Below are 13,861 nucleotides of genomic sequence, written 5' to 3'. Positions count from 1 at the left end.
ACAGGAGGTTCCACATGAACATACGGAAAAACTTTTTCACTGTGAGGGTGACAGAGCCCTGGAACAGGCTGCCCAGGGAGGTTGTGGAGTCTCCTTCTCTGGAGACATTCAAAACCCGCCTGGACGTGTTCCTGTGTGACCTGCTCTAGGTGGTCCCGCTCTGGCAGGCGGCTTGGACTAGATGATCTTTCAAGGTCCCTTTCAACCCCTAACATTCTGTGATTCTGTGATAAATCAGCTAGCTGTGCATGAACTATAATGGAAGACTATATATTTTACAATGGGAATGTATAGATATAAAATTATTACCATTAATTAAATAGGTTTCTATGACCACAAGGAATTGACACAGGAGCTGTAACTGGCTCCACAGGGTTAAAAGGCCTAGCTCTGGAAGTTGTAGGAAACATAAGAAAACCAATTCAGTGATAAATAGACAGCTTATTCCAAGTGCCAATACAAACAACCTTTAAGAGCCATCATTCTTATACATCAATGCGGATTCCATGTTTTATAGACATTAATTCTCTAGTGCCTGTTAAATACATAACAAATGAACATAGATGAGGTAAAGATGCTGTAATTGCCACATACAGCCAATACGGCAAAGGAGGAGTTTTTCCAAATGGGCAGATCCAGAGGCCATGACGAATCCCGTCACGGACATGATGAGAAGTCCAGGATATAAACAACATCCAGGGAAGAAAGCACCATGAATCCTTAAGCCTGAAAAGGTGCATAATAAACTTTAATGTCAGAGCCACAACAGGAATCACAGTAGAACAATGAAGAAGTGGTCTCTGTGGAAGAGTCAGAGCAGCCTGCAGAAAAGAAAAATATAATTGGCAATGGCTACAACCATGACAAGAAAAGAAATGTTTCGTGGATGTTCACAGCTGTATTACCAAGTGGCTAAGTGGAACTGCAAAGAACAACATACTGTTCCTTTCCACTGTAGCTGATCAAAATCAGCAATATGACTATTTAGATGTATGAGAGCCATGTGTTGCCCTGTCTCTCTATTGTATAATATGAATCATGCACCCTACTAAGCATTATTGACAGTAAAACACAGAGGGAGATGGATGAGGTACGCTATCTGCCACATAGTCATGTGGTATACAGGAACTTCCACAGTCTGCTGTACTGTTTATATGTATTTAAAATTAAGATAATTAAAACAATCATACAATACACTTGAAATATTTAATCTGCTTTACTTGAAATATTTCATATGATTTAATGGCATTTATTTTCAAAAATACATCCTGTATTATACCACAGTTAGCACCTGTGCAGTTGTTTTAGCTGGACAATATCTAAAACAGAACAATAATTTCCAACAAAAGTACGATCTGTTACATGTATTTTGATTGTCTTGACACAGTATTCTTTATGGACAGGCAAAAGACAAGTTCAGAAGCCAACATCTGAATCATTTGTGACTGGGGGTTTTGTATCAACAACTTATTTAGTGTTAACTCAGTTGAAAGACTGATAATTTGGTTTTAATTAAGGTGAAGGTGTAGCTAGTGAGATTAAATTTAGACGTTTAAAGAAGTCATAATTATCATTTTAATATACATACTTGAGAAACTATTCTGGACGTACTTACTAGCAACAGCTAGAACTATCTCCACAAATTCAATTTTTTTTTTTAACCAAAAAATGGTAAAATAAAAATTAAATCGAAATATTTTGGATTTCTAAGCAACAAATAAGTAGATTCTTGTTTCTGTAAGCACAGAAGAAATGACAGCACATTACTAAAAGTTCTATACATGTGCTGATGTAGTATCAATTGCCTCAATTCAGACGCTGGTGAACATTTGGAAAGACTGTAACAAGCACCAGAGTCTTAACTCTTTGCACATCAAGGTGCATCTGATTGTTATGTTGAACACATCCCTCACTGCATCTACTGCAGAAAGGAAACAAAGCCTTGCTACAATCACTCATTAATGCTTCAGTTGTGTTAATTGTTGCAGGATTCAACAGCTACAATCCTTGACAGTGAGACTCTGGAATAGCTTCATCAAGTTTTCATGGATAATTTAGACAACTGCTTGAACTCTGTCTTCTCTGTAAGGAAACTTTGATGTAGCCTTAGCCAAGAAATAGAGAGATGGAAACTTATGGACCATCTTGGAATATAACAGCCTGTGCTTTAAACCAAAGCCAATGTTAAAAGGCTTGCAGAAAGCTTCATCTATTAACTTCCCACCACTTGTTGCTTGTTGGTGACTCTCTCAATCAGGTGACAGGATTAAAAAGCTCACAAACTCTCAACAACTTTTAACTGTAGCAGTACAGACGTTAACTCCTTATAGTTGGTGCAAAGGGTGTATTTTCTACAACTTCATTTCTCTTTTACACAAGCAGACTGTTCACAGGTTAAAGTAGAAAAATCTTGTGATGGTGAAACTGTTTATCACCTACCCTACAAAGACAGTCAGATTTTTGTTACTGTCAGCAAGAGCCTAAAAAGTCCATACTAGCCTTATTTTGAAAAACCACCCTGGATGGTGATACATTTTTGCCAGATATCGTATTGACTGGTCACTATTTCTGCACTTGGAAAAAATCAGTGGCAAAGTCTAAATAAGTCTTTTTCCTCTGCTCTATGGAGGTTAGGTGCCAACCGCAACACAGTGAGCAAGGAGAATCTGAATGTTATTTGCATATGCAATTTATCAGTATTAGTGCCGATCTTTATTCATTTTTGGGGAGGCGATGCTTAAATTTTTTTCATACAAATTTTAGATGGCAGGGCTGTTCATACAACAGACCTGAGCACTCAATTCTAGCAAGAGAATTCTATTTTGTAATTGCAGTACAGTCATTAGGCTTCTAAAACGCTGTTGCCCAAGTTCTGAGACAAGAATATTCTGTTTTCTCTTTCACATTCTGCAACTAGAGCAACATTTACATCCTTGAGTTGCCAAGCCCAAGAGACAGACACGTAGCTCTATTTGGCAATATAAGCTGTCATATTCCTCCTTCCTAACAGGCAAATTTGTTTGCCTTTAGAAATCACCAGATCTTACCAAAAAAAAAAAAAAAAAAAAAAAAGTACAAGCCTTTTCTGCCTTAAATCTCCTGGAAAAAGATGATTGTGCTTTGGGCAGATCTAGCAGGGCACTGACCATGAGAGAGATCAGGCTGTGGTTGCAAGCAGAATTTATTCACAACACAAACTATCTACACGTCCAATCAGGTGCAAGATCTTCTTGATGTTCCTGCTCCTCCAGCCCCTCTCACACACTAAATGAGCAGATGGAGACAGGAGACAACAATCGCATGCACGGGAATCCAAGCAAACGCTTTACTTTAATGCTCAAAGTGACCACAGAATTATCTAACAACATGGGCTCCCTCACTCATACTCTGTGATGCTTCACAAGCCTGAAGTCCTTAGTTTTGAGGCTGATCTATAAATTCAATGGTAAATTAACTGTGTGTGTGCAAAGCTTACTCTTCAATTCCAGAAATGCTCCTGTGCAGCCCAGGTTGGTCAGCAGTGGCACATCAACAAGCTGTGTTATATATGTTTGCTGCTACAATCTTGCTTGCCACCGACAGCATTCTCTGCACTTCTAGAAGCTGGTGAGACTTAAGCAGCAAGCTAGCAATTTCTGCATGTCTGTTCTGCAACATGAGTGTTTGGGTTACAATCCCGCGGGACACTGGGAGCAGCCCATCATTCTATTCTTGTTTATCAGCAATGCTGAGTATGAGGGCAGGCTGCAGTAACTTTCACCTGCAGAGCTAGTCAATGAGACACTTCAAACATTGATTATTAGATTCTTCTACATTTGTGTGCATATAAAACACAGTAAAAACTACATAGAATACAAAGAACTACAAATTCTAAGTAGTAAAGTCTTTACAGACTTTATACTTGTTGCAAAAATAATGTGGGCAAAAGGGCAGATCACACGCTACTTGGTACACAAGTATTTATCAAAGTAAACATATAAATACTATAGGTGACTATTTACCCTGAATACTCCAGAAAAATAATGATGACATCGTGAAAAACAACCCAATAGCCAAATAATCCAAATAGCGATCTGCAGGAACAGGCATGACTGGTGTAGTGTGAAGGTAGCAATTGGAGGTAGAAGGCAATACTGTCTTGTGCTGCATAGAAGGGTTACTTCAAAACAGGAAGCCATATTCAGATTTAAGGGTGATGATGAAGAGCTTTATAGGTAATTGTGTAGCGTAATGTGAAAAACACTATTGTTACAAATTAGTAATAGTTGTGTGGTGGGTAAATTAGATTTCTTAATTTATTAGTTCTTCAGTAATACATTGCACAAGCAGTAAACATTGTATTCTCTTAAATCAGTTACCCTCAATCTTCCAATCTAAAGAGAAAAATGGGACTGGAATAACAAACACATAGTAAAAAAGTATCCCACGAAGTAATAAATTATGTAGGCAACAGCCTAAAATTAGGACATGAAACTGAAAGGCGTATCATATTAAGCTGAGGAAAGAAAAATCACACATTAAAATCAGGTCTAGCTAGCCAGGCAACTACACAGCAGAAAAGTTTATGGGTATTACATCATATCACAAACTAAAAAGACTCCAATGGCATTGCAAGAAGACGTAAAACCTGTAACACATTTTTTGTTCTTTTTAAAAAGACACAAGTGTATGCATGCGACATTAAAAGGAATTAATCTGTGCTATTCGACTCAAATGAAGTCTCACCTACAATACCACACACGGTTTGGGACAGGACCCTTTAAAGATAATTCAGGCTAAAGGCAACCCAGAGGAGATGAGAAAAATAGTAAGACGTTTAGAAAACATAAATCCAGGCCCTTCAGATTTTTTTGTGAGTTATCTAGTCAAGAAGAGATTTTCCCTAAAGCATAATGGTTTTACAAGTTCTAAGTGTAATGCTGCTGCTGCTGTAAGGGTCAAGAGACCTGCACAGGATGTGGTTTACAGGTGAACATCCTTTATTAGCCTATTTAACATATGGAAAAGGGAGGAGTTTGTAGGCAAAGGACTATGAAAAAGCCTTTGGGCATCTTGCCTTGTCCTTACCTCAGCCAAGTAAAATTTTGCTATTAAAGGGCTACCCTTCTACCTGCAACATCTTGTATTTCTGATCTGAAAAACATTTTTGGTGAGAGCATAGCAATCACCTGTCTTTTGCAGAGAGACCTTCAAGAATAAGAAAACAAGATCTGTCAACAACAATACTTTAGGCTAGATAGTAGAAAAACAATTGCTAGCTGTTTAGGAACTGAAACAACACAGGAACAAATTAAGTAATGAAACTGCAATAATTTACTTTGTTTGGGATACCAGGGATAGGCCACACATTCTCCATCATGCAATGTGTAAGAATATTTTACTTTGCCTCACTGCAGGCAGTAAGAGACAGGTCGCCTCCTAGTTCTACAATACAATACAATACTCAACTTTCTAAATTGACATTGGTGAAGAGTGTCATCTAGTGGTTATAATTAATAAAAAATACTGTCAATGCTCTCAAATGCGAGAAAAAGTAGCAATAAAATTTATCAATACTTTCTAATAACTAGCCATTCACTACTTGCATTTACTGATTTTAAAATAAGAAAATATACGTGAGAATAATTACAGATTTAAATGCTGTTATAAAAATGTTAATATTATAGGATCCATTAATCAATGAAACTTAACTTTGCTTTTCTTTACATAGTTTTATAATTTTACAGTATTTCTATATGCAAAAATAGAGATAAGGGGAGGACTAGGGACCACCTAAGGAGGAACAATGCTGCGCACCAGCGTTGGCAGAGGCTGACTGGCAGGAAAGCAGTTTTGAGGAAATTCGACTTGTTGAATAACAAGGTGAATGTAAGCCGGCAATGTGGCCTTATGGCAAAGACCAGGGGTACCCTGGCCTGCACTAGGAGTGTTGCCAGCAAGTCAAGGGACACGATCTTTCCTGTTCTCCTCAGCACCGGTAAGGCCACCTCTGGAGTGCTGAGTCTAGTTCTGGGCTCCCCACTACAAAAGAGACATGGAGCTACTGAGATTGAGTCCAGAGAAGGACCACTGAGATCATGAATGGACTGCAGCATCTTGCATAGGAGGAAAGGATGAGAGCTGGAACCGTGCAGCCTGGAGCACAGAAAGCTCAGGGGAGATACCATCAAGGAGCACCAATATCTGAAGGGAGGTGTAAAGAGAACAGAGCCAGGCTCTTTCCAGTGGTGTTCACTGACAGGGCAAGATGCAACGGGCACAGACTGAAACACAGGCAGTTCCTTCTGCATGTAAATAAACATGTTTTCACTGTGACAGTGACTGCACGTGGGAACAGGTTGCCCAGGGAGGTTGTGGAGTCTACATCCATGGAGATACTCAAAAATTGTCTGGACATGGCCCTGAGCAACTGGCTCCAGGTGAGTCTCCTTCAGCACAGGGGTTTGAGAAGACGACCTCCAGAAGACCGTTCCAACTACAACCACTCCGTGATTCTGTAAAAAAGCCCTCTTTGTCAAAGACAAAGGGGAAAACTGACCAAATGGCATAAATAGGAAAACGTCTTTTCCCTACAACAGATAGTGATGTTGTACGTAAACAAAAACTACTTTCCTATCCAAAGTCTGACAGTCACATCTCAACTACAAGCAATAATGCTTCTTGCATTTAGCTGTGTCCTACATATTTAAAAAAACCAAAACAACGTGGTAAACCATTTTGCATTGCTCTTCGTTAATCAAAGGATTACAAAGAACAGTAATTTTCCCTCCACCTCCTTCCTAGAAGCTATTTCCTCTGTCATCCATATGAAAACTATAACACTATTACAAGTAAACTGGAGAAGGAGAAAGAAGAAAAGACAGTCAAACAACAAAGTCATGCTCTGATTGAATGGACGAAGATTGGTATCTTCCCCTACTCCTGGGCAGGTCTATCTATAGGTGCGAGTGCACACTTCTGGGGAGGAGAGAGTAAGTAGCTTGCACATATATGTATGCTAGCAACACCAGCATAATCAAACTGTGAGGACTTGTGTCGCTGAGCAGAGCAAATTCCTGATAACAAGCAGAGTGGCAGGGCTCTAGCTATGGCAACCAGAAGTTAGCTGGGGGTGAGGAGTGTCTGTCTGAAGCACAAGGTCTGGAGACCAGTGCAAGAGAACTGTGGCCGGGCCTGGCACAGCCGGACCTTACAGAAGGTCCAAGTGTCTGGGAGAGTATTGGAAGAGCCTGTTGTGGTCAGCAATAGCTGGGTATGTATGTTTGGAGTATGCAAGAAGACAGGGATACATCTACGTGTGTGAATGGGGAAGTGGGAACTGAACACATCTACACCACTGGAGAATCACTGAAAAAGAACGCCATGATCTGGTAGTACTAATCTTATTGGGAAACTCTGTCCTAACAAGCAGTTCTGCAAATGGATGATCCTCACATATTCCTTAATAGGAGCCAATTCAACTTCTTAATTTTATTAACAAGTTTGACAATTACTTTATTTATATTTTTTAAAAAAATGAACTATATTTAAAGGCAAACTCAGACTGCCTTTTAAAAGATGACAGCTCGTTTGTGGGAAAAATATTAAGGGCTGGCTAAAACCAAATGTACTGCTCAGCAAGACTAAATTAGATCAAACAGCAGCTGGATTATCTACTTTCCAGACATTTCTACCCTTTATTGTAAACAGAAATGGAATAGTCCACTCTATACACAAAGTGTGCATGGTAGCACTCAACTTTAACTGAGATAACAAAGCAACTATGTGATACATATAGGATATTGTGTATAAGGGCTTTCAGAAATCTTTTTTCAGAGCCTTGTAAGGAGCAGAACTCAACAGTAGATCCAAAATATTTTTAGGGCTTTTAAAATCATAACAACTGCATATAAACATAATTCCTATACATCTACTAAAATTATATCTAACTAAAGCATCGTTGGAATTGTTTTTCTTTAGGATATGGTAGAAAAACAATAAAGTAAACAGTGATGAAGAAAGAAACAATCACTGATCTATTGACTTACCTTTAATGACAGGGAGCCAGCAAGAAAGAAGTGGTCCACATCAATGACAGAGGCGAGGAAGCCAGCCAGAGTGACCTCAGTGAAGTCACTTTTCTTTCTGAGTCCAATCACTATGGCCCAGGACCACATGCCTAGTATACCATGCACTGCATTATCAGAGAAGGCTCGGAGCCAGTCATTTTGCTGAATGAAGGAAAACTGTAGAAGTCTGTCTGCTACAAAGCAGAATACTCCCAAACCTACACTAGAAATAACTGAAGCTGTGCTGAACGTTTGGAGAAGAGCATGCGCCTTTTCAGTCTCAGATGCCATGGCAAAAACCATGTCACAGCACACAAAATGTCACCAGGATATACACTGCGCATTGTCCTTTGTATTGTCAGTCGTTCTGCAAACGTCAGAGAACAGAAAGAAAGTTATTAAAGAAAAAAATCCATTAGCACAAAACATTTGTTTTCACGGCTACAACTGAGCCTAAAAAACCCCAAAATTCAATGTTTGCACTTAATATTCCAGTTAAGTTAATTTGCTGACTTGAATACCATAGCTCTGAATTAAAACACTTGATCTGTTTTGATTAGAACAAACACCTTTGTAAAACAGAAAGATCTAACTCCTCTTTCTGAAAAGGTAAATTTTACAAAGTAATTCTAAACGTGTCTATGATAATATGCTGAGTTTGTTTCAAGGCTCCTCCTGGCTTAAATATCTAATATTCATCAAATTAAATCCTTTACACTGTAACAGCAAAAAGAGATTCAGTTTGGAGGATTCTTAGGACTGATGCTTAAAAATTCCCAATCTCTCTATGCAACAACGGCAAAACCTGAGTTTCTAATCTATAATCCAAAACACTATTTTCGTTTACACACTTTGTAAACATACATATTATCGCCCTGCTACCCCTCTCTGAGAAACAACTTGTTTAGCTTGGAGACTAGCACATAGAATAAGCATTAAGAAAAACAGAACCACTAAAATATCTTTACTACTTATCATAAACACAAGACAAGAACCATTCAGTCAAATAGAAGAAACCAAAACTAACTCCTTACAGAGCAAAACCACATGTGCTTTTCCTCACGTGAATTTGTGCTCTAGCAGTAAACTCTACTGTTGCTTTTAGGACTTGTCTATTGGCTGCCACATTACCTTCATAACAGCTCTTTTCACAGAAAAAAAGAAAATCAACTAATCCCAGGCATTTTACTTTTCAGAAGTTGACCGGTGTAATTTGAAAATAGAAGCACATTAATAATCACTTAAAAGTCCTTAAAAACTACTTGTGTTCTGTAACTGTTATGAAACCCTCTTGCACAAGGTGATTTCTTGCAAATAATCACTGTCCTTAAATAACTGCTTGACACCTCAATAGAAATTCCAAAAATAATTCAAGATCTTAAAGTCACCCCCACCCCACTCCCAAGAAACAACTTTCAGATACCCAGATTATAAAGACAGAGTACTCATTTCTGTGATAACATTAAAAGGAACACTTTTGAAATAAAAATCCTCATATAAATTATGTTTTCCCTAGCTTTGTTACATTAGGCACGCTGAAAAGCAGTCTTTGAAGGACAGTATCAATTCTAACTGTCCCAACTGTTATGCTCTTCTGTCTTTTTGGGGAGCCATGGAGATAGACCACAGTTTCAAAGACTACATCCTATCTAAAAATGGATTCGTCCCAAGAGGTTGCTATTTTTGTGCAATATTTTAAATCTTGATAATCCTTCTTCATACGGTTCTATCAGGTAAATTTTTATTCTAAATGGGCCTTCTATGAGTGTATTTGACTTCCTTTAAAAATTGTACTTTTAACAACGTTGACACTAATAGTTTATGATCAACAAATTATTGATTATAAGTCCCAGAAAATAGAAAATGTTTCTTCCAGATTATTTACATGCCTGGTTTTTTATTTTTTTTTTTTTTTACCCACAAGACACGACTACTGGCATTAGTCTTTATAAAAAAAGAAGCCCGCTGAATCATTTATTTGGAAAACACTAAAAAAAACCAAAGACAAAAGCATGAATAATACATGGACTTTGCACACAGATGAAAAAAAAGTGGGTCAAGTTTAGACTCTGTTAACCATGACTGTGCCTCTTCTGAATGAACGTCTAGACACAAAATATTTCCTTAAACACTGGAACTGCCATTTTCTGGTGGGTGACTTTAAAATACACAGTACATTTCTGAATAAATTCAATTTTAAGGAACTAATGGCAATCTCCTCATAAATGTTTCCTGTACATATACAACCGTCATGTCAGACTGCATTTTACTTAAAATTACCATGAAATCTGTATAAGAACCCAATCTGTGAAGAGCTGATGTAGCAACATACCTTTAAAGAGCACACAAGTATTCAGAATCAAACTTACCCTGGGACTAGAACAGGTTTTTCTACTGCAGTTGCCTTATTCCAGTAGGAAACATCCTTGATGCCTCAGCTTTGAGCTTCTGTGCTTTCTGAATCCAGTTTGCCCAGTTCAATGCAGGAAAGATCAAACATCATTTTTTCTACCCTAAATAAATCGAACCAAGCAGCAGTAAGCACTGATACTACACAAAGCTCTTCAAACTCTACAAAACACACATGAAAACTGAATGACAGTCAAAAATGCAGAAAGAAGGAACATCTTTTTAATTAATTGCTGAACAAATATAATTGACCTAAAAGCTACTTCAGCAAGGGCTTAAAAGCTCTGTTAAAAAAAGCAGGACAAAAAGACCATAAAACAAGACAAGGGCACAAATAAAGATGGAACAAGGTAATAATTAAAAGATAGTAAAACTCACTGTCATAAAGTCAGAAAAAAAAGTCAGTCACTTCCAACCTTCTGTTTTAAGTAATTGCATTTCAAAATATACAGAGATCTATTTTAACAGATTTTTCCTTGTAACTGTGTGCCTGAAAGATTCCCACCTAATGAAGCATTTATGAGTCACATTCTTCTTAATTTCATCCCATCAATTACTGACCTTGAAACAGATAAGCAGAGACCTATACATTCAAACAGGAACAGGTCTGTGTCAGTTCTGTGGTAGGCTTACACTGCTTTGCTGTGGATATCATTAACATGTGCATAAAGTACACAGGAAAAGACTTAAAAGAAATCTGAAATTACTTGGATTTGAGAATGATGTATCATGAAATAAAGGTAACAATGCCAAGTGGAAAACAAGGACAATATGTGAATGCACATGTGTGAGCCAGAATGAAGAACAAGAAACAAAAATGTGGCTTCAGATTACCCTTAGTCAAAAGCCATTTCATGGCATAACTGTTCTTTTTAAACAGTCTGTCTCTGCCATCTTTTACAGGCAAAAATGACTGCTGTCTCTGTAAAAATCAAGTCACATTCCCAGGTGCAACACCGTAAGTATGAAAACTCTGCAGATTGAGTGAAATCAGACTAGGAAAAGCAAAACACTGTTCAACCAAAATAATCTCCGAAACTAGTCCAAAAATTTTTAATATAAAACTAGAAACTGTATTTTTGTCTGAAAAATAATGATTTTCAGACTGTTTACAAATCACCACAATAAAATGTCATAGTTTTTTCTATCCTATAATTCTCAGAAAGCATAGTTGTGGAGCTTACATTGTTGTTAAAACAGAACAGCGGGAAATAGATACATCACATGATGATGCTTAGAAACCCATGGGTGGTCAGCCCAGTTAATATGTTAAAGGAAAGATTTAGGCTGGGTTTACACAAAACACATGCACGCAACAGCTGATAGGGTAACGCTGCTTTTAGTTCTGATTTCTGATGACATTCCTATATGAGATAAAACGCATTATGCATAACCTCTGCCTCTACCCACAAAATGCAATTTTGCTGATATATTTCATTTAAGAAAATTATAAAAATAATTTTAACAAATGCACAGTCAGCATTGTAAATAACTGACATAAGACATTTAGATCAAAGCTTTAAATACACATTTGGGGAAACAGCTGACACTGAGGCCCTTCAACTCATGGTGTAAGCACAAAACAAAAATTCAATGGCTAAAATTATCAGTTAGAAACACTGCTCTCCAAAATTTTAGCCCCAGTTTTGCAAGAAGTTATCGGGTATCTGAATACATACAGCAATTTAATGCACAAAATTAGTAGAATTATGCACTTTATGGAAAAAGTCAAAATATTGCAGTAGTCCCTTATAATTCTAGAATCTCCCAATAAAACATTATTTGATATTGTATATTAATTATTTAATATTTTTAAGTATTATTTTATATTGGATGATAAAACTCCATGAAGTACAATTACCATTTAAGACACAAGCTCAAACCTTTAATGTATTATCTCACTGAATAGCAGATTCAAGCCTAAAACAATCTGTGAAGAACTGACAATGCAAATATTTTTGGGTCAGATAATTATAATGCATTACTGGGGCTGGAGGATGGAAGGAGGCTGAAGAGGAAGGAGGCCGAAGAGGAAGGAGGCCAAAATCATGCAAGATATCAGTAGGATTTTACCAAGACGCTGAGCAAAAAATTGAATTAAAACCACAAGGAAATTAAGAAAAACAAACAAACCCCCGATAAAATCAGAATTTAATTAAATTATTTCAGGGCCCATAAATAAAAGTGTTTGAAAAGAGATACCGAGACACCAAAAAACACACCTTCTCCTTAAATGAGTACTTCAGAATGGAGATGTACCTAAAAGAAAGAGTTGAAAGAAATATCCTGAAAGTATTTACTAATTAGACCACAGTACCATCCAGTGGAACAAAAAATCATTTGTCATCCTAGGGGAAAAAAAAAAAAAAAAGGCAAGAAAAAAGGATGAGCAGTCTATGTATTACCCTCATAAACTACAAGAGCACTCGGCTAACCGAATTTAAGATTAAAATACAACCTGTATGTGCAATTAAAGAGAGGAACGAAGGAGATACAGGCATGCGGCAGACAGACGTAGAATTACAGAGATCAGCAACAATTTTTATGACTTGAGGAAAGGGTGTGCTTTATCTCAACACCCTCATCAGCCATCTCCTCAGTCATTAATAAAAATGTAGTGTCACCTGCGCAAAAACGGAGCCAAGAGCGTCCATGTAGGTGACAGACCTGGCTTTAGGTAAAGCACCGCATCACCGTTTCTTATGTTAAGCCCTACACGACGTATGGGCACCTTTATTAATAAAACAGGAATCTGACCGGCTACCACAAGTCTTCCCCCGCTTTAGCTTCTTCTCAGTAAAACTCACTGCACTGTAAACACCCCGGGGTCCCCTCACCGACGGACCCCCGAAACCCCAACCCCGCGGCAGGCAGCCCAGAGCCATGAGGAGAACTCCGCGTCTATCCGGCCCGGGCGGCGGCGGGCGGCTTCCCCCTGCTCCGTTCGGCAGCCCCCTCAGCCCGCGGAGGCGGGAAGCCGCCCGCCGCCGCTCCCCGCCCGCCCCACCGCACCTCCGCGCCCACCTGAAGTGCGGCCGCCGCCCCCTTCTCCCCAGGAGGTGAAGCCCAGCCGCCCGCCCCCAGCCCCGCCGGCGCGGGGGTACCAGGCATGCGTGGCCGCGGAGCACGCTGGGACGGCGGCGGAGGGAGGGGCCTGCTCCCTCCCCTGCGCGCCCCGGCGGCGTGAGGGGACGGGGTTCGGGTCTGAGAGAGGAATTTTTCTAGAGATATTAAAAACAGGGTTTGGGTATTCGCAACGTGACTGAATGAAGCGCTGGAAGAGAATCCAAGGGCTGGTATTTTAGGGCTGAAGGTGCGGTGCACCACCGACCGACCGACCAGCCACCAGAACGGGCTGGAAGGTGCTTTACATAAATATTTATTTACTACAAAACAGTACGGCA

At 38.9% G+C, this 13,861-nt stretch overlaps 1 protein-coding gene across 1 annotated transcript; it reads right to left on the bottom strand.

Moving 5' to 3' along the window:
* Positions 1-485: 485 nt before the first annotated feature.
* On the bottom strand, positions 486-8,383 carry TMEM267 (transmembrane protein 267). The gene is made up of 2 exons (XM_009949607.2): positions 8,028-8,383; positions 486-821 (listed from the first exon to the last, which is right to left on the bottom strand). The coding sequence occupies exons 1-2, from the start codon at positions 8,349-8,351 to the stop codon at positions 486-488; spliced, it is 660 nt and encodes a 219-aa protein (XP_009947909.1). The 5' UTR covers positions 8,352-8,383.
* Between the last annotated feature and the right edge of the window lie 5,478 nt (positions 8,384-13,861).

The sequence above is a fragment of the Leptosomus discolor genome, chromosome Z (genome assembly GCF_034619465.1).
Source record: "Leptosomus discolor isolate bLepDis1 chromosome Z, bLepDis1.hap2, whole genome shotgun sequence".
Classification (NCBI taxonomy): Eukaryota; Metazoa; Chordata; class Aves; order Leptosomiformes; family Leptosomidae; genus Leptosomus; species Leptosomus discolor.
The sequence above is the reverse complement of the archived record's forward strand: the minus strand, read 5'-3'. Positions and strand labels throughout refer to the sequence as shown.